This window comes from Lytechinus variegatus, chromosome 5 (assembly GCF_018143015.1).
Source record: "Lytechinus variegatus isolate NC3 chromosome 5, Lvar_3.0, whole genome shotgun sequence".
Lineage (NCBI taxonomy): Eukaryota > Metazoa > Echinodermata > Echinoidea > Temnopleuroida > Toxopneustidae > Lytechinus > Lytechinus variegatus.
Genome location: NC_054744.1, coordinates 44,672,226 through 44,696,434, shown reverse-complemented (window position 1 = coordinate 44,696,434; position 24,209 = coordinate 44,672,226). Strand labels below are relative to the sequence as shown.

General features: G+C 36.6%; 1 protein-coding gene across 1 annotated transcript; it reads right to left on the bottom strand.

The window, feature by feature from the left end:
* Positions 1–106: 106 nt before the first annotated feature.
* LOC121416258 (sorbitol dehydrogenase-like) lies at positions 107–24,197 on the bottom strand. Its single transcript, XM_041609773.1, has 9 exons — positions 24,056–24,197; positions 15,618–15,651; positions 14,322–14,486; positions 12,073–12,232; positions 9,805–9,923; positions 6,669–6,734; positions 5,218–5,393; positions 4,290–4,411; positions 107–1,128 (listed from the first exon to the last, which is right to left on the bottom strand). The coding sequence occupies exons 1-9, from the start codon at positions 24,125–24,127 to the stop codon at positions 972–974; spliced, it is 1,071 nt and encodes a 356-aa protein (XP_041465707.1). The 5' UTR covers positions 24,128–24,197; the 3' UTR covers positions 107–971.
* Positions 24,198–24,209: the final 12 nt, after the last annotated feature.

The window sequence follows — 24,209 nt, the reverse complement described above, 5'->3', positions numbered from 1 at the left end:
TTCATCAACATTGTGCTGCACTCAACCCAGGTGAGGTGAATGGGTACCTGGTAGGAATTTATTCCTTAAAATGCGTGTGCGTTGTAATCATAGTAATTATGGCTGCCAAGCTACAGCTGGGGTAACAATATACAAGTCCTTTGGAAGCACATAGAGACATTATTCATAATGTGATATGTGCGATACAAGACTGTTAATTAAATCATAATCCTACATGAACTGAAATCAGAAGAGATGAATCATTACTTAAGACCCAATGGAGGAATTCACTAATACGTGTAGCTGAAATAAATTCCAAGTCATATCTTCAATTGACCTTAAAAGTTTTCTAGCAGCCGCATGCCATGAATTTTACATGACATTTCTTTTGAGGATGGGCGACATATGATTTTGAATAAAATATGGTTCCAGATAAATCTCTAATTGACAATATATGCTGACTTCAATTTTTGGCCAAAATTAGTTCAAATAATTATCATTTTATCGTTTGTGATTAGATCATATAATTTCTTATCATTTGATCAGATAACTTTTTTAAATGTGTTTAAAATAATTGCAAAGCTAAACGTATAAAATTTATCATATCATCTTAGTATTACAATATCATATCTACTAAGTATAACATAATACTAGTGAATGTAAATATATATATTTTGATAGTTGTGAAAATATGTGTCAGCATCATAATCGATATTCATGATTATGTTCTTGTTGATCAATGTGTTGACAAGCTTCTGTCTTATACAAATCATGGTTGACAAAATTGAATTCCCTGAGTTTATTCATGATTTAAATGTTTAAGTTCTAGACAATCCCTCCTTATCTGTTCATTTGGACACTTTCTGTACAGAACTTGATTGATAACAAGGATAGCAACCCACCCTGTGATGGTTCATGTGAATGGCAATGTCACATGACAACAGCAATCAGCTATTGGTCACAATGGATCACATGACATCAACAGCAATCAGCTATTGGTCACAATGGATCATGACCTTGATGGCTCCACCCTCTCCAGTCTTAGCCGTCTCAAATGCCTTCAGAGATTCTGCTAACTTGAAATGATGCGTGATCAGAGGCTTGGCATCAACCTTCCCACTTGCAATCATTTCCAATGCTGTTGGGTAGCTGTGAAAGGGGGAGGAATACGGGAAAATTAAGATTATTTTGAGAAACTATCATTAAAGCTGTTTACATTGGGAGAACAAACTTGATATTGATGTAAATTGGGCAAATGTATTTAAAAAATAATCTTATTCAAGTTATAGAAAATAAATTACGAGAATTCAATCTTAAGATATTATATAATCTCTTACCAGTAAGAAGTAGCCTGTTTGAATGGAATTTTGCAAAAGATGATTTGTGTCCAACATGCAAGTTTAAAGAAGATATTATGCTTTTATTGACTGTGAAGTAAACAAATCCTTTTTTAAATATATCAAAATTATTTTGCGAGAAGTTTACAATGTAAAAGTGGAAGTAAACATCAAACAATTACTTAAAGGTCAAGTCCACCTCAGAAATATGTTGATTTGAATCAATAGAGAAAAATCAGACAAGCACAATGCTGAAGATTTCATCAAAATCGGATGTAAAATAAGAAAGTTATGACATTTCAAAGTTTCGCTTGTTTTTAACAAAATAGTTATATGAACGAGCCAGTTACATCAAAATGAGCGAGTCGATGATGTCACTCACTCACTATTTCTTTTGTTTTTTATTGTTTGAATTATACAATATTTCAATTTTTACGAATTTGACGATTAGGACCTCCTTGTCTGAAGCACAAAATGTTAAGATAATGGATTTCCACATGTTCAGGGAGGAATGAAACTTCATTTCACATGACAATGACGAGAAAATCAAAATATTTCATATTTCAAACAATATAAAACAAAAGTAATAGTAAGTGAACGACATCATCGACTCTCTCATTTGGATGTAGCTGGCTCGTTCATATAACTGTTATTGTGAAATGAAGCGAAACTTTGAAATGCCATAACCTTCTTATTTTACATCCGATTTTGATGAAATTTTCAGTGTTGTGCTTGTTGAATTTTTCTCTTTTTATTCAAATCAAGTTTTTGTTGGGGTGGACTTGTCCTTTAAAGTTGGAAGTGATAGTATAACAATATCTTTGTAACTATTGCATTTTAGTCAATATATAAAGTTATTTTGGATAGGAAAAAATCAGGAATTGAAAAAAGAAGTTTTGTTTTGAAACATGTATTTATAAAAGAAAAAAATGGATAGAAATGTCCAACATTGCTAGTAAAAAGACCAAAGAAAAAGATGAACTGCCCTAGGGCTTGCTACGATTTGTGTAAGAACAACCTATGTATTACGTAGATATGATATTGTAATTATTGTAATAATACTTATATGTTTCATGATTAATGATTAATTGTGTAACCTTTGCTTTGAATGTGATTTACTGTATAACCCCTGCTTTGGATGTGAATAAATCCTCTAATAGAGGAAAAAAACAATCATTAATCAATAGAGGAGGTGTGATAACACAGTTGGTAAAGCAGTGGGATGCCAACCTGGATTTGAAGACAGGTTGAGGCACTAGTGCACTTTTGTAAGGCATATATTCCTATTACCAAGTCCTGCAGAATACATTTATTTTACCATTTTTGACTTACTGTAATCAGGGTGCTACATAAGCACTTGCCCGATTGCCCGGGCAAGTAAAAGTTACAATCGGGCAAGTGTTTTGAAGTAAAGATCAAAACTACTTGCCCGAATTGGGCAAGCAAAATTCTTACAGTAGAACAACCCAAATTAGGGTCGATATATGATATTGACCCTAATTTTAGTTATGGCAGGCAAGGCAAAATAAATTTGGAAAAACAAATACAATAACAAGGTAGATCGGTTAATGTCAAAAGAGTCAATGGTTTATAAAACTGCAAAACTTTCTTTTAAAGATGTATAACTATTTTGTCAAGGATTATTTCGGGCTAGTGAAATAGAGTTTTGGGCAAGTATGTTTCAACTATTCAAAAATTTACTTGCCCGACTGGGCAAGTGCTTTTAAAAAGTTATGTAGCACCCTGCTGTAATGCTGTTTGGGCAGACACAAATCTAAGTTGAAGTCCCTTTTTTATTACAAAAGAAGGCTGTTAGAATATGTTCTTTGAATTCACATTATGCCCATAGTAGACCCCTGTTCAAATCACTCAAAATTCTTAACATTTATCAGATGAATAGATATTGCATCTTGATTTTATTGTTCAAACATAAAATTGGGTTTTTACCTTGTTAACTTAATAATATGCTTTCATTAAATATGTCGGTACATATAGTAACTATGATACAAGGAATAAAAATAAATATCATTTATTGGCAGTTGAAAGATCCTATCTGCTATTTTCATTCAGTCACAAAGCACCAACAGTTTGGAATGACCTGCCAAGTGATATAACATCAATAAAGAATTATAATGCATTTAAAATAAGTATAAAGGAGCATTTAATCAGTCTTCAACTTGTGTAGATTTATTTTCCACATTTTACCTTTGTGTAGCCTGGAGGGTTTGTTTGGTTTGTTTTGTGTTTTTTTCTTTTTGATCTAGTGTTTTATTGTGGGCAAATAAGTTTCTTATATCTTACTTTGTCAATTATATTTTATCTAATTCGTTTGGGGGAGGTTATCTTGACAAACTCTATTTTGGGGTTTTCATAATTTCCCTATTTCCTCTGTTCAAATGTTGACTTATTGTATACATATATATTGGTTTACATTTGCTCATTTATGTATTTTTATGAATTTTTATATTGTGATTTTTATTTGGAAATAAATGAATTGAACTGAACTGAACAGAAAGGACTTTAAGCCATTGGTCCTCTGGTTAATAACAATGCATTGGCCTATTTATGCTTTACTGGTTACCAAGGAAACCAATAATACAATGGAGGCAAATTTATTTCTATTATGTTCCTATGGTAAATCTTCATCCCTTATTTACATTCAGTTTCTAATTAAAGATTAAAGATTTAACACAGAATTCAACACTGCAACGCATGAAGAGATATGCTTGATGTTTATGATTTAACAAAGTATGGATTGCCATAGAAAAAGAGTAAGGCTTAGTGAAAAAGAGATTTTTTCTTCTACATGTATATTACACAGCATAAATTAGAGATTTATCAGAAGATATTAGCATCAAAATCCTACAGAATGAATAATATAATGCACCAAAAATCTAAACTACAACATGGGGAGTGACAACTGTCTGGATTGGTATTAGATAGTTACATGAATAGTGCCATCCCTAGACTTACCAGTTAACATATCTGAATATTCCTCTAATGTCCACTTCTCTAACCGCTGCATTCACAACTGGTAGAGTGATCTCAGCTGGTCCAAGTCCAACCAAAACAAGAACACCTCCTGACTTGGTTGCCTAAGGGGTAGACAAAGATGTACAACAAAAGTGAAATAAACATGCTGAAACAAACCTCACACCTGTAAATAAGTTTCTGGGTTGGCAATATCTTATTCCATGACCTTTAAGAAAGGAGAAAATTGCATCGCAAAGCATACCTCTTTCTGGACTTTTTAATTGCCATATAGAAGCTTGAAGCACTGACCAAATAGTCATAGAAAAGGGATTTTGGCTATAAACAAATAGTCATTACATCTATTTTCCATAATCTACTTTGATTCAAACTGTTGATCATTTGATATTACTCTCTATAGCTCTCTCCAATAATTACACATCACCTACGTTCATTATCATGAGAATCTAAATTTTCTTTGTACACTGACTTGCCATTGCCACTGCCACTGTAAAATCAAAGAAATATTGAACTTGCCAACGAATCTCAGGTGCGAGGGAAGAACAAGGCCTAATTGGTGGAACTACAAGTAAGGTCTTAGGAAAACTACAAAAGTTAGAATGAGGTTTGTAATTACTTTGAAAAAAAGAAGAGAGAAAGAGAAACAAGTGGAGGAGTGACATCATAACAAGGACTCAACTTGCGCTCATCCACGATGTGCTGCACTCGACCCAGGTGAGGTAAATGGGTACCGGTAGGAAGTAATTCCTTTAGAAGCTGTGTGCGCTATGAACGCCTAGCATAGCCGGGTAATACAGGAGCGCCTTGAGCACCTAACAAGGTGGATATGTGCGCAATATAAATATCCTATATTATTATTATTATTATGTTATATGATGAAACATCCAAATTGAGGTAGACACCAACTTACATAGATCCCTGTTTGGATGGAAGGTGGTGCTCCGGTACACTCAATAGTAATACTTGGTTCTTCTCCCAATGCAGTATGAACACGTTTGACCACCTCCTGTACATCCCTGGTGTCCACTTTGATGATATGATTGGCACCAAGCTTAGAAGCCATATCCAAACGGTTCTGATCAAGATCTGTAATAAACAATGATGTCTCACATCATGGTCTAGAACTCAAATTAAATGTCTCTCAAACTGTACAGGGGGGTGTTTCACAAAGATTTAAGTATGACTTAGAGTCGCACTTAAATGTCTAGTTGCGCGCAGTATAAGAGGCATGACAGCATTGGTCAGATCATGCCAAGAGGACGCACACTAATGCGTATCTATCAATAAGATTGCGCGTTGCATATCTTGTACGCGTCGACATTTAAGTGCGACCTAAGTCATACTTAAATCTTTGTGAAACACCCCCCTGGAATGATAGTTTAACAGCTTTATATATTGTTGCAAGGGCTTCATACCCAGGGTGGTGTTTGACTGTGTTTTATGAAGCCATGCATTCGACTTTAAAACATTTACGCATGACATTTATACATAACTTTTACAAAAGACATTTACGCATGACTTAAATGCATGACTTTTACGCATGACATTTTCACATAATTTTTATACATGACTTTTATGCAATACATTTTACACCTATGACTTTAAAACATAACTATTATACAAAACTGGTGACTCTCTCTTGGGAGTTAAATCCAATTCTCAATCATATGAGCTTCAGGTGAAAAATGATAATTGATTTGATTTGACTTTATTTTACATATTTCACAAGTACAAACAAAATTATGAAAACAATATCAGAAAACTTATGAGAATACAAATCACACAAGGCATAACAATTAATTCAAATTAAAGAGAATAACGATTTGGAATTAAAGACAAATAAAAGGAGTGAAATATGAGGGAACCTGCATAAAAAAACGAGACTTGTTAAGTCTGCAGGATCCAGAAAAAAATTCGGTCTTAATGAGGAGAGGACAGGTAAGAAATTGATTATAACAAAGTAATGCCAAAATGTGACGATTGTGTAAGGAATACAAAAAAGTAATAAAATAAATGAATAAAAATTGTAGAAAAAAACTCTTATTTTTTAAAGGAAACCTGAATGGAAAACTAAAAATCTATCAACATTTCTTAAATGTTACATGTGATGTGCTCAACACTGGAAAATTTTTGTTTTATTTAGCACAAGAAAAGGTCACCCACATTCCTTAAAAGAGTGTGTAAAATGCAACCAGCTATATGATCTAGTATATGTCATTCAAGAATAATATAAGCTGGTGCTTCACAGAAAAATTCAAAGTCAAAGAAAAATTATTGAATTTTCAAGAAAATATTCACACAATTCCATCTATATTAGGTTTTTGATATGATATGTAAGAATAGAAATACTGACTGACTTACCTGTAATAACAACTGAAGAAGCTCCCATTGCTTTGGCAGTGAGAAGGTTAACCAATCCGATAGGGCCTAGTAAAATTCAAGAAGAATAAATGGACAAAATGACAAAATTTTCTACCGAAAATACTTTTATTAAATACTGAAAAAAAATATTGGATACACCTCACAAAATAGTCTGTAATTTTCCCTAACTTCTAATCTTCGCCTTTCTGCATTATATAAACAAAGCAATGGTTGACCAGAAAAACTACTAGCAGTACCGAAGTATAGTTCTCAATTATTTTTTTTATGATACTAGGGACATCCTGAAGCCTCAAAGTACATTACTGCATCACATATACAGGCCTGTGAGTGGGGATTGTAAAGCTAGCTGAAAAGACGAAAAATTTACCCAAGCTCAGGGATCACAGTGGCAAAATACCACAGGTCCTGAAATGTTATGGACAGTGTCAATAACTTAGAAAAAGAGTAGGCCTATAACAAAATTAATTGAAGCCAATAGGGTCTCAAGTCTAGCTTACATCAATATATAACATTAAACACAGGATTTTTTTGGCGGGAAGGGAGGGGGCGCAAGAAGCACAAAATGTTTTAAAGAAACTAAAAACTGAGGGAGCAAAAAGACAGAGCTTATCATACCTGTAAGGGGAGGGGGGTGCTTTTGCAGTTTATACAGTGCAATTGAAGAATTTCTTGCACACTTATGATTAATGTCATGTGAAATTTTAATTTTCAGTAAAAAGATGTAGATCTAACATAAAGAAAAAATAATAATGAAGGGCAACTTTGCCACCTGTCCCCCATCCCAACTGAATACAACCATGCATTGATATCACATCTGTATATCCTTCATATCTATAGGCAATGTAGTGAAATAAGGGTAAAAACCACAAAGAAACCAAACTTGAACTGGCAGTGTTAAAGTCATTACCAAAAGTGTATTTGTCCAGCTCCAGCCGCAGCTGCTAGCAGCAATCAGGCGCTCACCGATGCGCCCCAGATGGGCTAAAAAAGTGAATCCGGCACAAGTAGTGAGTAGCGCCACAAACAAGCAGTACAACGTGTACTGTCATTAAAGCTGAAGGCAGAAAAAATATGTGTATACTCATAATAACTAGATTACTGTCAAAAATGACATTTTAAGCCATGATATTGTCTATTATGCTCCAAAGTGTAAAATTGCATGCAGTACAGTACACAAATGAATTCACTTGGATTCGTCAAGCTCTCAGAGAAAAAAGCGACTGCGGTAGAGATCACTATTTGACATTTCAGTTATTTTGCGATATACGCATGCAATGGAAACATAATTTTTATGATAATGAACTCATGAATGATGTTGACTGATAAATACCAGGGGTGGTATTCTGGAACACTGTCATAAAGTTTGTCATTTCTCTCCAAGATGTGACACGGCTACGAGTGTCACAAATCGGTATTCTGAACATTGTCTTTTCCCTGTCATATCCATGTTCCCGCCCATCTCCTTGGTGGCAAACAAATCATAAGGTGGCATATAGACAATTGGAGGGCATTAATGACAATTTTGGTTGACCTTATACAACTTACAGTGTACATGTACACCATTTGGTATTGCCTGGGTATATCCAATTATCTCTTAGGTCAATTTGTTTGTGAGACAAACCTGTATTTACCTATTATTTTGGTAACATCACCCGTTAGCTGTTGTTGTTTTAATGTTATTTTCATTGTTACGCGCATGCCCAGTTCTGATTTCAACCACATAATATGAGATAGTGTTACATGTGTATTCCAGCATTATGCTGCGCACTACTACATTGTATTTGTGCGTCAATTTCAAATGCAAAATGCTCATTCTCTTTACTGTGATCAATGACTTCCTTTCAAAAATCACTCTAAAAATGCAGGGTTTTTAAAAAAAAAATTTTAGTTCTATTTTATTGATTTACCTCATCTGCAATATTATAAAGATACACTTAAAGAGATAAAACTGTTACACCCTGCTTGTTCTTACAAAATACGGGAAAAATCTATGTTCTGGTTCCAATTTCCATTCGGCCTCTGGCCTCATAGGAGTTGGAACCAGAACGTGGATATTTCCCATATTACGTGAACAAGCCAGGTGTAACTAATAGCGTTTCTTCTTTCTCTGGGTGAAGTACAGGCGTAGGGTATTGCCGTACAGTACTCTGTGCAGTGATGAAAAACTAGTGTGCTGCCACATTGTCAACCCCTTGCAATATACTCATGAGATTACAGGTTTATGTATGTATGTATTAAAGGTTAAAGAGCTCCTGTGCAAGTGAACACTAACTCCTTTTCCATCTACGCCTGATGCAGAGTTATCCTGTCCAACTGCCTCTTAAACTGTTCTAAAGAAGCAGATTTTACATTGGCAGGAGCTGGTTCAAAAAGCCTACAGTACTAGGAAAGAAACACGTCTGAAACCCAAAGGTCATACAGCGCCTTATTTCCCCATCTATTTCCTGAGATATTGCCAACCCTGTAACACACAATAAACTAACTACAAGAAACAAAAACTTGAATGAGTATATATTTCTTTTTGGCTCTCTTCTGTAAATTCTCACTTTTATTCATTTGTTATTTATTCTTGTGTATTTTGAGCTAATCTGCAGTAGGATCATAGGAAAATTCAGATTAAACAGCCTAATTTGGACAGAGAGAGAGAAAAAAAATGGTTATCAGTTGGAGTAAATAAATATTATTGGCAGAGATTCACAGGCCTGCATATGTTTATTCCTCCCCTTTCCCTCCTACTATAAGTTTCAGGATAATACAATAACTTGTTAAGTACCAATTACAATCACTTACATGTATGATGTGAATATAAACAAAGCAACAGATAAAACAAGAGTTTCTAATCTTTACCTTTTATTTCAAATCGTCTAAGAAACTGAGCCAGTTACGTTCTATAAAATCAGTTCCTAAAGATGATCTGGGTCCCAAAACACAAAGGTTAGCAAATTACTTAAACGCTTGATTTTTATGACTGATTCTAAATGGTAGTCAATGGAATCAAATGTAGAAGAATGTTCTACAATCATTGCTATTAAACTGGGCGCTGAAATAATAGGTCATCATGACCCTATCAATCATAGTCCCATATGTTTCTTTGTATGTTATAACAAAACCATACCTGCACCACAAATGAGGACCTTGCTGCCTATTGTCACCCCAGCTCGTTTACATGCATGAACTCCGACAGAAAGCGGCTCCAACAGGGCGCCCTCTTCCATGCTGACATGATCAGGTAATCTAAAAGAAACAATGAAATAAAAAAAGGTATGAACAAAAAATCAAGACTAAGTGTATTAAATGATGCATGTATTGAAGCCTCATTTTTGTCTATCTTTTTAATATTATGTCTCATAAGAAATGGTGGAGAAAATATTGAAATTTTCATAGAAAACTGAGCTCAATGTCACTAACCTCATGCCTTTCATTATTGTTAATGTGATGATAAAACACATATTCTATAATATATCAATACATGATCAACACTTCATCGATATTTCTACAGGAAGTATAAGATGACACTATGTTTACCAACTCCAATTTTCTTAAGAAAGTATTACTCATTCTTCTTCCAGCTTAACTTCTGATGCACACATTTTATGGGTTTCTTATTGACTACTGGTACATTCCTCCTTCTTACTAAAAGGTCCATTCCCCCACATTCAGAGTAATGTCATAACATACAGATTGTTTTGGTGAAGCATCCAAGGTTGACAAGCACCTGTTAGGCTGTGAAGAGTCTTCGCTGGAATATCATTAAATGGGTTCACTTCTGAACCCAAGTCAGATTACAGTTTTAGATTTGGCTCCAGCATGCAGATATTTTAGAAATCAAGTTTAGAGCTACAGAAGAGTTTACATTTTATACATCAGTTTGCAGAGTTTATTTTACTCATGTTATTTGTCATCATCAAATTTATGTATTCATAATCATCAATAAATGTGTACAACCTGCATAGAATTGTCTTCATTTAAACTGGTTGAAAGTAAAAGTGCAATAGATCCCAACAGCAACATAACATTATATAATGAAGACACACAGAAAACTGTTTCAATAAATTGACACAATTATATAGCTTCTTATTCTCAATTCCATTTCAGGCATGTGCTATAGACTATACATATGAATCTTCAATTTCATCTTAGAAAGGCTTCAATCCATAATGTTTGCATGTAATGCCTAAAATACATGCAATCTGTATTCGATAAAATCAGTTTTCATCATGTGTACCGAACAATATAAAAGCCTTGGTTACATACATGTATGTATATAAAAATGTTTTCTTATTTCATGTTTTGTGTTAAGTTTCATACAATTCAATTTCATGTTTTGTGTTAAGTTTCATACAATTCAATTTCTTAATTTGGTATATTAAAGTAATTGACAATGTATAAGTTTGAGTTTCAATTCAGTCTTTCAAAAAGGATTGTCCATGACTTGGTTCCAATACCCTGGATTCAGACTCCAAAGTGCGCTGATAATCAAATAAAGATAACCTCACAAGAGCAAGAAAATAACAAGAGGAAGCCAAGTAGGTCAACACTAACCAAGTACTACATGTATATTCAGTCAATACATACAATGGAAGTTCTCATTTATAAAGTAATAATAGAGTATCTCTAAAGTGCAAAATCCACATTGATAATATGCTCAAGGCGCTGAGGAACATCAAAAGATTACATGGAGAGGCCATGGTAAAATAACAACAATCATCACAAAGAAAGGAAATTGCTGGAAGATAGTTTTCAACAAATGGGTTTTAAAAGCAAATTCTAAACAATCAACATTGGAAATATTGCTTGGATATCATCTGCACAATAATTATAAGTACAAGATTGATCAATATTCATGCCGAGCTCATCAATTTTAAGCACACAACGCATATCAATATCCATCAAGATCAGAGATCACCCGTACATATAGGCCTACTGGATTATAATTATGAGGAATAAAATATTGTTTTGAACTTCACACGGCAAAATCGGAACAAAACATTATACTGTAAATGCTAGGAGTTACCACAAAGTGCTGGATGCGAGAGGCATTAAAATTTGGAGGGGCTGTGGGTGTGCCTCTCCCCCCCCCCAAAAAAAAAGAAAGCTTAGGGGCTGAATAGGCTAATTGACGAAAATTCTCTTCCTTTCTTTTTCGGGGGGGGGGGGGGTGTCTATCTGCACCCAGCCTGTCTCAATAAAATTAGAAAATATTGCTGTCCCCTTTTACATTCATATGTTGTGGAGGCAGTTGCCACATGTTTTCAGTAAGCAATACCTCAGAATAAGCACAGGTGGGGAGGCATAAGATGACTTTTTCAATTGATTAAAGTATACAATCAAATGTTAACCCTCCCCCCCTCCAAATGCCACCCATGCAGAAGACTATACTTACTTATAGCAGAAGTCTGCTGCATGACAGTAATAGCGTCTTAGGTTGCCATCATAAGGGGGCGTGGCACAGAAAGCCATCTCACCACAGAGATTGTAACGACCTCCCTTACAGAAATCACACAATCTACATGGTACACCTGGTTCAATGGCTACACGGTCACCTAGCGGAAATAGAATAAAATAAAACAAGATGAGGGTGGTTCATAGACATCAGCATTTCTGTTGTTTGCATTTGTATCATTATCATTAAAAATATACCGTAAAGGTATTGTTTGAATGTCAAGAAAAATGTTGAGTCATGTGTAATGTTTCGAAGATCAACATATCTTTGCATTACATGGCAGTTAATTTCAGTGTTGGGTGTTGAGATGTGTCTTCCAGGACAGTGACTCTGTGTCTTGTCTTGGTGTGGGAAGCTGATGTCTTTATGCCTTTCTCTATTTTATAGGAACAAAGAGCTTGATGTCAATAGGTGGTTTCAAACCGCCTCGATCAGAAGATTTTCGGTTAAATTACAAGAACTTTTTTAGGCTAAAAAATACCATCAATTATTCCTGCATTCACACCGCCCCGAAACATATCCTTCGGGATAAATTCCTTAGATTTGGAGCATGCGCAGTATGGTCTGATAAGCAAGCAAGCCGCGACTTTCAAAATCACTAGCCCAGCAGCCACCCACGCCGCCCGCGCCAAACTGCATACTGGGCTAAAAGTTCCCGTAAATTGCTTTCACATTGCCAAAATACCTGCAACCTTGGAAAAATCCCCACGAAAATTCTCATAATTTTGCCAAGTATCTACTAATTAGAGGGTGTTTTCTTTTGCGGATATTACGTGTAATTTGCTTTCACATTGCCAATGCTACCTGGTATTTTCTGATCGGGTAAATTTCCCGATCAGAAAATACCTGGAACTGACGAGCTTCGAGGTGGTCTGAAAACACCTAGTATTTCAGTGTTTGCCTGCTGAGACATGTCTCAAGACAGTGCCGATGACTTGATGCAGGGAAACCCGATTAATGATAGTTCAACTGGGCCATTTCATACCAGGCTCTTACTAGGGGAGGGGGGTAAATTTGTCCCCCCCCGGGGGGCCACTTCCATTCACGAGTGGATACCATGCGCGACCATGGGGTCTCGAAAAGCACCCTAAACACGTAATTTCCATATTCTGAAAATGCACCCCTTAACAAGTATTGGCGTGTGAAACTCTACCCTTAACAAGTATTGGAAACAAAACGATACTCTTGGCAAATATTCCCTGAAATGAACCCCTAAACAAGTACAGGACTGTTTTATTATTACGGGTCCTTCGGTCGTCGATCGGCTTTATTACTTTGGTTTAGTGCATGCGACCCCACCTTCTACACCTCGCGCAAATAGGACTCTAAACACGTAGTGTTGGGGCAAAAAGGACATCCTTTATAAAACATTTTAATTTTGTTTTATCATCCCCGCAAATTCGACCCTAAACACGTAATTTTCCGAGCGAAATAGATACCCTTTTTTCATTATTTTTGTGTTTTTGACACCCTTATCACGTTACGTACGTAACGTGCCCTATCGTGAAAAGGACATCCTTTTTACGTGTTTTTTTGGTCGCGCATGGTATCCACTCGTCAATGTAAGTGGCCCCCCCGAGCCCCCCCCCCTTAAGATCTCGGTGGCTGATCGCTGTTAAATTCTGCATGCAAGTAGTGCCGGATGCAAGATGTTGAGTAACATTAAAATACCTACCGGAGCATTGCGAAATTGGCTCAAGAGATGCGCAAGTCTTGGAAGTAAAAGTCAGCAAGCGGTGCAGTGACAATTTTTTAGCAGTAGCATAGTCACAAAATTGTTGAGGGGGTGAAATTGTACCCCCTTAAAATAGAGTTGAGCTTTGCTACAGGAATGTATAGCTCTGCTACTTGCACTGCTTTGCAGTGAATTTAGTAAGCACACCAGAAATTTATTAAATCATTAAACTGCCACTGCAACCTTCTATGTAATGTTTATTTCTATCTCTACACATTACATAATGCTGAATAAAACTCAATATGTTTTGCAGATTTTCAGAATGAGATCTGGAGGATCTTTTAATAAGTTCTAGCAAATGAAGCAAGTTAAAAAATCTTTTTTGAAGATTATTCAGAATCTATCAAACATATTGGGATGCTTCTGTACAAGTTGTATTCAATACTGTGCATGGATGGGAATCATTTGTTTCTGTTGCACATCTTTGTCAGCTAATCAAAATCCGAAGACCTACCCACTTTCAAGGACGTCACTTTGCTTCCAATCGCCGACACGATACCACTGGCTTCATGACCAAGAATCATTGGTGCTTTGACGATGAAGTCACCAATACGACCATGAGTCCAGTAATGAACATCCGATCCACAGATCCCTACAGCGTGCATTTGTATCTGCACCTCTAAAATGAAATGGGGTAAAAGAATACACAATGTGTGTGAATAGGCCTAATTACAATAATCACTTGCTGGGGCAAGATTCAAGATTCTTTTATTGGTCAATGTACGCATACAAAGATAGTTGGTTTCCAATGGCTTTAACATATAAAAAGATGAAAAGTACAATATTATAATAACAATATTGAAAACTTTACATACCGGTAAACAAAATAAATCATTAACTTTCTGCAATTACTTTAGTACCCCTAAACTTTCATAATGCAGGTGGATGATAATTAAAGGTCTGTATGCTGCTATAACACCCCCCCCCCTCTTAGTATTTGCAGAATACATTCTTCATTAAACTTCAAACACAATAAATGTAGAAGAAATAGTTATACGCAATATAACACTTGTACAAGTGTTATGTGATTTTTCAAGTATCAAAAGGAAAAGGGGAAAAAAGAAAGGAGTAAAGAAACAGTAGCTCTGCAGGTTCATATAAATCTACTTGAACAAACTCTAGATACAAATAGATCTTCTAAATGTAAAATTCTTGACAGCACTTTGAAATTATATTTTGCCAACAAACATGAAGCATCTTTATGTGTCATGTATGCTCAGGAATCTAACAAGAAAGGCACTATCTATCTTTCACATAGGTTTTCCTGCATTCTCCACTATGTTCATGATTAATGTGAAGATGAGAGATGAAGTTTTAGGAATCCTGGTAAAAGACACAGCTCTGATTCTTGTTCAAAAGTCTGAAGGACTGAATGAATGACACACACACACACACACACACACTGCATAAACAACCATAACTGGGCTTAAGACACAAGTAACAGATCATATTGAAGACCTTCACACTCTTAGTTAATTTTTCAAATACATGTAAAACTAGTGCTAATGAGAAACTAAGAAAAACAAAATCTTCTTGTCTGCTTTTTTCTTAATTTATTATTTTTTTTATGATTTCATGATTTCTTAAATTTATAGTGATTAATTATCATATTGGCAAAATAGGCATTACATGTACCTAGCCAGGAGGGTACACTGCATTTGCTGAGAATTTTCTGCAAGCAGAAAAAGAAAAAAGGGTTCGATTAAAAAAAAAGATCAAATGAATCACAATATAAAGCTGAGTCACGTACCATTTTCTTTTGGTTGAGGAACCGAAGTGTCTTCCTGAAAAAGATAACAAAGAAATTATAGAACATATATAATACACACGTATGCTATTTCTCGTTATCCGAGTCCCCTCCTATGGGAAATAGGTAGTCTCAACACGGGAAGGGGACTCGGATCACGAGGAGTAATTAGACAGTTTCAATAGGACCTACTATGTTTTTAGTGTGATTAATTTTGTTTTATTTAGTGTTTTTTATCATTGTTTCATCAACTTGGAAGAATATAAAGCAGTCTGAGGAGAGAAAAAGACTTAATTTTTGTCATTTGAAAAAGAGTCCGTGAAAGATTGCTGATACTATTTGAGGTGTTCCTCAAGTTTGTCCCCTGTGACTTGGATGACGATAAAGCCATTGCCAATTGGGTAGTACCGGTATTTATGACTGTCCGTACTGTATGGACACACGCAAAGTTTGGACTCACTGACACTGCCAATGGCAAAGACCGAGATAAGTGGGCGGGGTCTTTCTCCAGTAGGAGGCCGAGCGCAGCTACATAGCGGATCGGAGCCCGCATCATAAATAATAGAAAAAAAGAAAAAAAGAATAATAAAAAGAAAAAAAAAATGACGCTCGTGTGTGGATACTGGGTTGCAGATTTCTATATATAATCCTAAAAAATCACTAGGACTTCGGGAACATCCTATCTTAATTAAACATATTTTGACATCTGTGAGTATTAAACATTTCATACAGAGCATTTTTACAAATGATCAAGATTAAGAAATTGAAAAATTAATGAGTTAAATAAGGGCTAGCAGTGTCTACTTCTTGAGCCAGTCCCAATCACTGACTTTTGTGTTGGTTTATTCAGAGTGGTTGTGTGTGTTGAATTGACTCTGGATTATCGTCAATCTTGATTTTGAGTGTTTGATAATTCTGCTTTTAAGCTGCATTTCATGCATAAATACTGTATTTTGTGCTTTGAAGAATTTTAGCTGTTTCAGCCTTATCTATTTTGGTTTGATCATCTGGTTTGGTGTACGTGTGCTTGCTATTAAAGTATGACTGGAAAAGGGAAGAATAAGCATGATAGGAAGGGCAGTCCTGGCCCAAAAAATGTGGGAACTCCAACTACCACCACTTCTCATGCCTCTGGCGGTATTATAACCCGTTCATCTAGTTCAAGCCAGCTTGGAGCTAGCTCTAGTCAGGTTGCGAATCAGAATGGTAGAATCAGAGATAGTGGTAGCCAGGAGGGAAATGCTAGCCAGTCCCGTGGAAATGCTTTGAGTCATTCGGCCTCAGGTGGAGTAGATTTTTGTTTGGAATGTCTGGAAGTTGTTACGGATAATGACAATGCCATCTTGTGTCAGGGTTGTGATGGTTGGGTTCATCAGAATTGTGCTAATATTTCTGCGCCGGAGTATCGTCTTATGAACCGCGGGTCTCCTAATCTCATGTGGTTTTGCTGTGATTGCCATTCAAAGGTCAGTGTATCCACCAAAAAGATCATGTAAGTGAAATGGATCCCTCTGTTGAAGCGATGCAAAGTATTATTGGCGAATTGGTGAAGAAGATCGATGCTCTTACTTCTCATGTCATGATGTTAGAGAAATCTTCTACAAAGGTAGAAAACATTGAGGCACTTGTGGAGGAGAAGGTTAAGAAGTACATGGAAGAGAGTAAGGATCAGGCAGAGAGGGAGTGTAATGTAATCCTTCATAATGTCCCTGAGTTGGATTCTGATGAGGTTAAGGATCGTGTTGCACATGATTTTGACCAAACTAAAATGATCCTCAACCAGCTCAATGTCCCAGATGCAGTTGTGGTACAAAAGCCAATTCGTCTTGGCAAAAAAGTGGCTGGTAAATCTAGGCTCCTGAGAATCTCGTTTGCTGACAAGAGTGCCAAGAAGAATGTGCTATCTCTGGCTTCCAAGCTGCGTGGAAATCCGAATGGAGTAATTAGCAATGTGTACGTTACTCCTGACCTAACTTACCAGCAGCGCGTTGAGAATAGAAAACTCCGTGAAGAACTCAAGCAAAGAAAAGAGGCTGGAGAACAAAACCTCAAGATAAGCCATGGGAAGATTGTGCAGGCTACCCCTGCCTTTCGACCAAATGGCGTCGGGGAACCTGGACCAAGCGTCCAGCAGTAGTGGCCCAGTACAGAGGCCGCCAACTGTAAATAATGTAAATAGTCATAATGTAAATAGTCGTAGGTTAGATAGTACAAATTTACATCGTAAAAAAGTTAATAGTAAGAAAAGTTCAAATTCATCTCCAGTGTCTAATTTAAGTTCTAGCATAAAATGTGTTTACACTAATGCAGATTCATTGCGCAACAAAATGTCTGAACTAAAAGCTCTCGTTAAGAAAGAGAAACCTCATATCATAGCGATCACTGAGGCAAAACCAAAACACTTCAGAGACTTGTGCGATGAAGACTTTACATTGGAAGGTTTTACATTTTATCACACAAACATTGACAAGGCTGTTGGTAGAGGTATCGTATTGTATGTTCATGAGTCATTGAATGTAAATCAAGTGAGTTTTGAGGGATTTCATTTTGAGGAAGCAGTCTGGCTTGAACTGTGTTTGAAGCAATCTGATAAGCTGTTAATCGGTTGTGTTTACAGGAGTGATAGTGCTGCTTGTGGAAATAATGAGAAACTCCGTCGTTTGATCTCGCATGTTTCAGATTTGAATTATAGCCATTTACTTGTACTGGGTGATTTTAACTACCCAGAGATTGATTGGGACTCTTGGACAACTTCAAAGAGTGAAGCAAGTGAAGAATTTAAATTCATTGAATGTGTAAGGGATGCTTTCCTGTTTCAACATGTTTCTGATCCTACAAGGTTTCGATTCAATTCTAGACCAAATGTCCTTGATTTGATCTTTACTAGTGAAGAAGGCATGCTGGCCAATCTTGTACATTGCAGTCCTTTAGGACTAAGTGATCATTCTGTCTTGGTTTTTTAATTTACTTTGTTATGCTGATTGTAGTTCAAATGAGAAAAAAAGGTTTGTGTATAAACTGTGTATGATAAAGGTAACTTTGGAGGTATGAGAGTGAAACTAAGCTCCGTAAACTGGGAAAAAGAACTATCGGCAATGGATGATGTAAATCAGCAGTGGCCTCATGTTTTGAGTCTAATTGATGAAGCTGAGGACGAATTTATTCCTTCTGTAGTAACATGTGGTAAACATGCATGGGGCAAAGGAAAAGATTTCCCAGTTGATTATGACACATTGAAATTGATTAAGAAGAAGCACAGAGCCTGGGAAAGATATATTAGAGACAAAACTGTAGAAAAGAAGAAAACTTATAACACAATCAGAAATAAAGTGAAGACAGCAACAAGACATTGTCAAAAACGATATGAGTCAAACATTGCCAAGGAAGTAAAATCTAATCCTAAGAAATTCTGGCAGTATGCAAAATACAAGACAAAAGTAAAGAGTGGAATACCACCACTCTACCAAGATGGAACTGGAAGTAGTAAAACATTGACAGAATCAGATGTAGGGAAATCAAATGCACTATTGAAACATTTTTCTAGTGTCTTTACTAAAGATCCGGATGGACCACTCCCATCTGTTAAATGTCATGACGTTCACATACTAGACACAATTGTAATTACTGAAGAGTGTGTATTTAAGAAACTAGAGAGTTTGAATATATCCAAATCACCAGGGCCAGATGGGTTGCATCCCCGTGTCTTGCGTGAACTGGCACCTGTTCTTGCAAAACCATTGAGTATTATTTACTCAAACTCTCTTGCATCAGGCGTAGTACCAAATGTGTGGAAAAAGGCCAACGTCAGTGCCGTGTTCAAAAAGGGTGATCGTAAACTCCCTTCTAACTACAGACCAATAAGTCTAACATGTATTGTATGTAAAATCATGGAGTCTATCCTGAGGGATGAAATATATGAGCATGTGAAGAGCAACAATCTTCTCAGTTCAAAACAATTTGGATTTGTATCAGGACGATCAACAATGTTGCAATTACTCAATGTGTTAGATGATTGGACAAATATGTTGGAGGTTGGTGGTGCAGTTGATGTCATCTACCTAGATTTCATGAAAGCCTTTGATAAGGTCCCACACCAAAGACTTTTAGCCAAAGTTGAGGGATTTGGCATATCTAAGCTCATATGCGAGTGGGTTAGGTCATTTCTTGTTGGTCGACAGCACCGTGTTTGTGTGAATGGTGTGTTCTCTGACTGGGCTGATGTAACCAGCGGAATACCGCAAGGGAGTGTCCTCGGACCCCTGCTTTTTGTAATGTACATTAATGATCTACCAGATCAGATATTGTCAAGTACTGTTCATTTATTTGCAGATGACACCAAGTTATACAAGCATGTAAAAAATGACAGAGATGCTGAGTTATTACAAGCGGACTTAAATCGTCTAGTTTCATGGTCAGACAAGTGGCTATTAAAGTTCCATCCGGATAAATGTTGTGTACTTACAATAGGTAAAAGAAATGATGATTCCAATGACTATACAATGACACATGATAATGCCTCACATAATCTATCACAAGTTGAAACTAGTAAAGATTTAGGAGTGATCGTTGACACAAAGCTTAGTTTTGACCAGCACTTTCAGTCAAAGATAAATAAAGCCAATAGGCTAATGAATCTTATTAGGAGAACATTTGTTTATCTTTATCATCATCATCATCATCATCTGGTACGGGATGAAGGCGCAAGCCTGTAATTCCCGGTCGCTTCTTGTAAGATTGGTCACTGGAAACTACTACTTCATGAGCTTGCGTGAGGAGTCATGGAAGCTCAAAGTGCTTATTTTGCCAAAATATATCAATATTTCTTTTAAATTTGTCTGTTGATGGCATTTGTATTAGGTTTTCAGGAAGACTATTCCAGTCATTAATTACTCTTCTACTAAAAGATTTATTTCTCACATCCAGTTTGCTATGGGATTTCAATAATTTCATGGAGTGACCTCTTGTAGAGTTACTACCAGACTTGGAGAAGAAATGGTCTGGAGAGATGTTGACCAATCCATGCAAAATCTGGTGGACCATTATCATATCTCCTCTCCTTCTTCTATAATAGAGTGAGTACATGTTAAGTTCCCTGAGTCTCCTTTCATATGGTAAGTTTCTCAAATCCTTTACTAGTTTTGTTGCTCGCCTCTGTACTCTCTCAACCTTCTTGGCATGTTCTACAAATCTGCCATTCCAGATGACGCTCCCATATTCCAGATGTGGCCTAATTAACGTCTTGAAGAGAATTGGCAAGGTAGATTTGTTTAGTTGAGTGAAAGTTCTCTTTATAATTCCGAGCAGTTGATATGCCTTATTAACAGCAAGAGACACATGCTGATGAAATTTCAATTGATTGTCGACTGTTACTCCAAGATCCTTTTCAGCAGCTACTGACTTCACTTCTTGTTCCAGCATATAAAATTTTGCTTCTGGATTATTCCTTCCGATGTGTAGAACTTTACATTTACTACTGTTGAACGGTAACTGCCATTTCTCTGACCATAATTGTAGTCTATCCAGGTCCTCTTGCAGATCTTTGATCTGTGATAAGTCACTCACTATATTGTAAAGTTTGGTGTCGTCAGCAAATAAAGCAACATTACTCTTGTTGACAGCAGATGATAGGTCATTGATAAAGACTAGGAAGAGAACAGGTCCGAGAACGCTCCCTTGCGGTATTCCGCTTGATACTGGAGACCATGGAGATAGTTCCCTATTTACTCGTACTCGCTGAACTCTTCCTGTCAGAAATTCTCTCATCCAGATAAGAAGTTGGCCCGTAATTCCGTGTCCCTCTAATTTACGAAGAAGTCTTTCATGTGGAACACTGTCAAATGCTTTGCGAAAATCTAAGTACAAAACATCGATTGGCTTCCCTTCATCAAGCATTTGTGTCCATTCTTCAAGCACATACAAAAGCTGTGTGGAACATGACCATCCTGGGATGAATCCATGTTGGTTATAATACAACAATTGATTATTTTGCAAATGGTCCACTACAGCATTCCTCACAATCTTTTCCATTAGTTTTCCTGCTATCGATGTAAGACTCACCGTCTATAGTTAGAAATCTGTGTTCTATTTCCTTTCTTGGGAAGAGGAATTACATCTCCCTTTTTCCAATCAGCTGGAATTTTACCTTCATGCATTGACTTGTTGAATATGATAGATAGTGGTTCTGCAATAACTTCACCCAACTCCTTCAGCACTTTAGGATGGATCCCATCTGGGCCGGCTGATTTATTCACATTCAAGTTTTTGATCATTTTTATCACATCTGATAATTCAAATCTTAGCTTTTCCATACAAGATATATCAACATCTAATCCAGTCACATAATCTGGAAAGTTTTGTAAGTCTTCAACAGTAAATACTTCACAAAAATATTTGTTAAGGACATCTGCCTTTTCCTTATCGGTTTCTACTAGAGATCCATCATCTCTTCTAAGACTTCCTATCTGACTTCTACCTTTGATCTTGCTATTTGCGTACCTCCAAAAAGCCTTAGGATTAAAGTTGATACTTTCCACTAGGTCATCTTCAAAGTTACGACTGGCTGTTCTTGTTGCCTTTCTTAGCTCATTCCTTGCCTTTTTATATGAATTTAAGTCTGCTTGTCTCTCGTCTTCGTTTCTATAATCTCTTTTGGTACAGCGCTTCCAGGTTCGTGCTTTTCACAAGGAGAACTTCTTGCTCCTATACAAAGCATTGATTAGACCTCATTTGGAGTCACCCATGGGTTCAAAGCATCTCGCGTGCGAAGGAATATCAGTCGAATGCAACGCGACACACACGACACAGTTAAACTTTTCTGGGCACATGCCCACATAAAATATTACTTAAAATTTTATATATCACATTCTGCTATGACACTTACCGAATCATTTAGATCCTTCCGTGACTTCTCCTTGAAGTTTCTTTTAAAAAACATGTATATTTTCTTGATCTTTAGTGAAGATTTTACGGAGATGAAAACTGCTCAGCGCGGATATCAATTTTCGCCTAAAGAGGGCGCGCGATTTATATTCATATCAAAGACACGACAAGGGAAAGACTAGGCACCTACACTACTTCTACACGCAAATCGACGCAAGGCATTACGCGAAGTCCGTGAAGTGTCCAATCTTTTTATTGTATAGACTTTGGGATACCGTATACGTATTATTGACGTTTGTTAAATCCTGTACTGCTGGTTTCTTTCCAGGCATGTATATTATTTTCATTTTTTTTTATTAGTCATCTTTTTAAATTCATTGCAAATAAGTGTTATCATCACCAATAATAATCTTTAATTATGTTTTTGAAGGTATTTCATTCATTGGTGCCCATAATTAGTAAATTAATCATAAGGATTGCGCATTCAAAGAATTTAGATACAGTTATAAAATTACCGAGGAGCTGAATCAAGTTTGTGAAATTATTAGCGCCACCAACGGGCTTCCTTGTATTTCCGTGGAAGAGACAAGCGAAGTCACTTTCGAGGCCGAGGTAAGCGAAATTTGTTTTTTTTTAATGATTATTATTTTATTATTATTTTCATATTTCTTTAATCTATTGCTACTTACCGGCAAGAGCCCCGGTGCGTAGCGAGAAGGAGTTTCGGCAAATATTACTTCAGCAATGAAGCGATGTTTGCCGACTACTTTGAAATCCAGGGTCAAACACGGTCTATTGTACGAGGTTAGTACATACTAACCTCGTACAATGTGTGAGTGATTTGGAGTATGCTCATGCAGTATGGAGTCCATACTTAAAGAAACATATTCAAGCAATAGAAAATGTACAAAGAAGGGCCACTAAGTTGGTACCTGAGGTTAAGAACCTCCCATATGAACAAAGATTGATTCAACTAAAACTTCCTACATTAGCTTATCGCCGTGCGCGAGGAGACATGATCGAAACATACAAGTTATTTCACAGGTATGACCAGGAAGTAGTGCCAGATTTGGGACAGGTGCAGGGGCCTACCAGGGGTCATGATAAAAAATTGTACATTCCGAGGTCAGTAACTGAGAAACGTAAGAATTCCTTTTACATAAGAATGAGGAAACCTTGGAATAGCCTAAGTAATGAATTAGTAAATGCACCCAGTGTCCCACAGCTTCGAGAATGGATTGGATAAGTATTGGATTTGGAGATGTGAACCTGTGAAGTTCAAGTTTGATGCTGACCCACCAGGACATGACCCGGCCAACCTAAAAAGGAGACAGAATTTGGAACTGAATATAGAGTCTTAGACTGCGTTCAGAAGCATCCATAGGTATCCATAGGTATAGGTAGGTATCATATCCCGCCGCGCCGCTGATAGCTCCACTGGCAGTGTGACACTGCTGTCCTCTCAACGACTTGAGTCTTGACATGACACTCGTTCTGCAGCTATAAGTAACAGTGTCAATGTCATATATTAATAAACACTAAAAATATAACGGTCTTCTTACCAAAACAAGATTTCCCGTAGATCGTAATACAGCAGAGAGATTACCACTACCCGGTGTGGGACTGGGAGTCATTTTGACAGGATATCAATCCACAAATCAGCAGCAACATGCATCAACTACTCGCTCCATCCAGCTACCTAGCTAACAATAATTT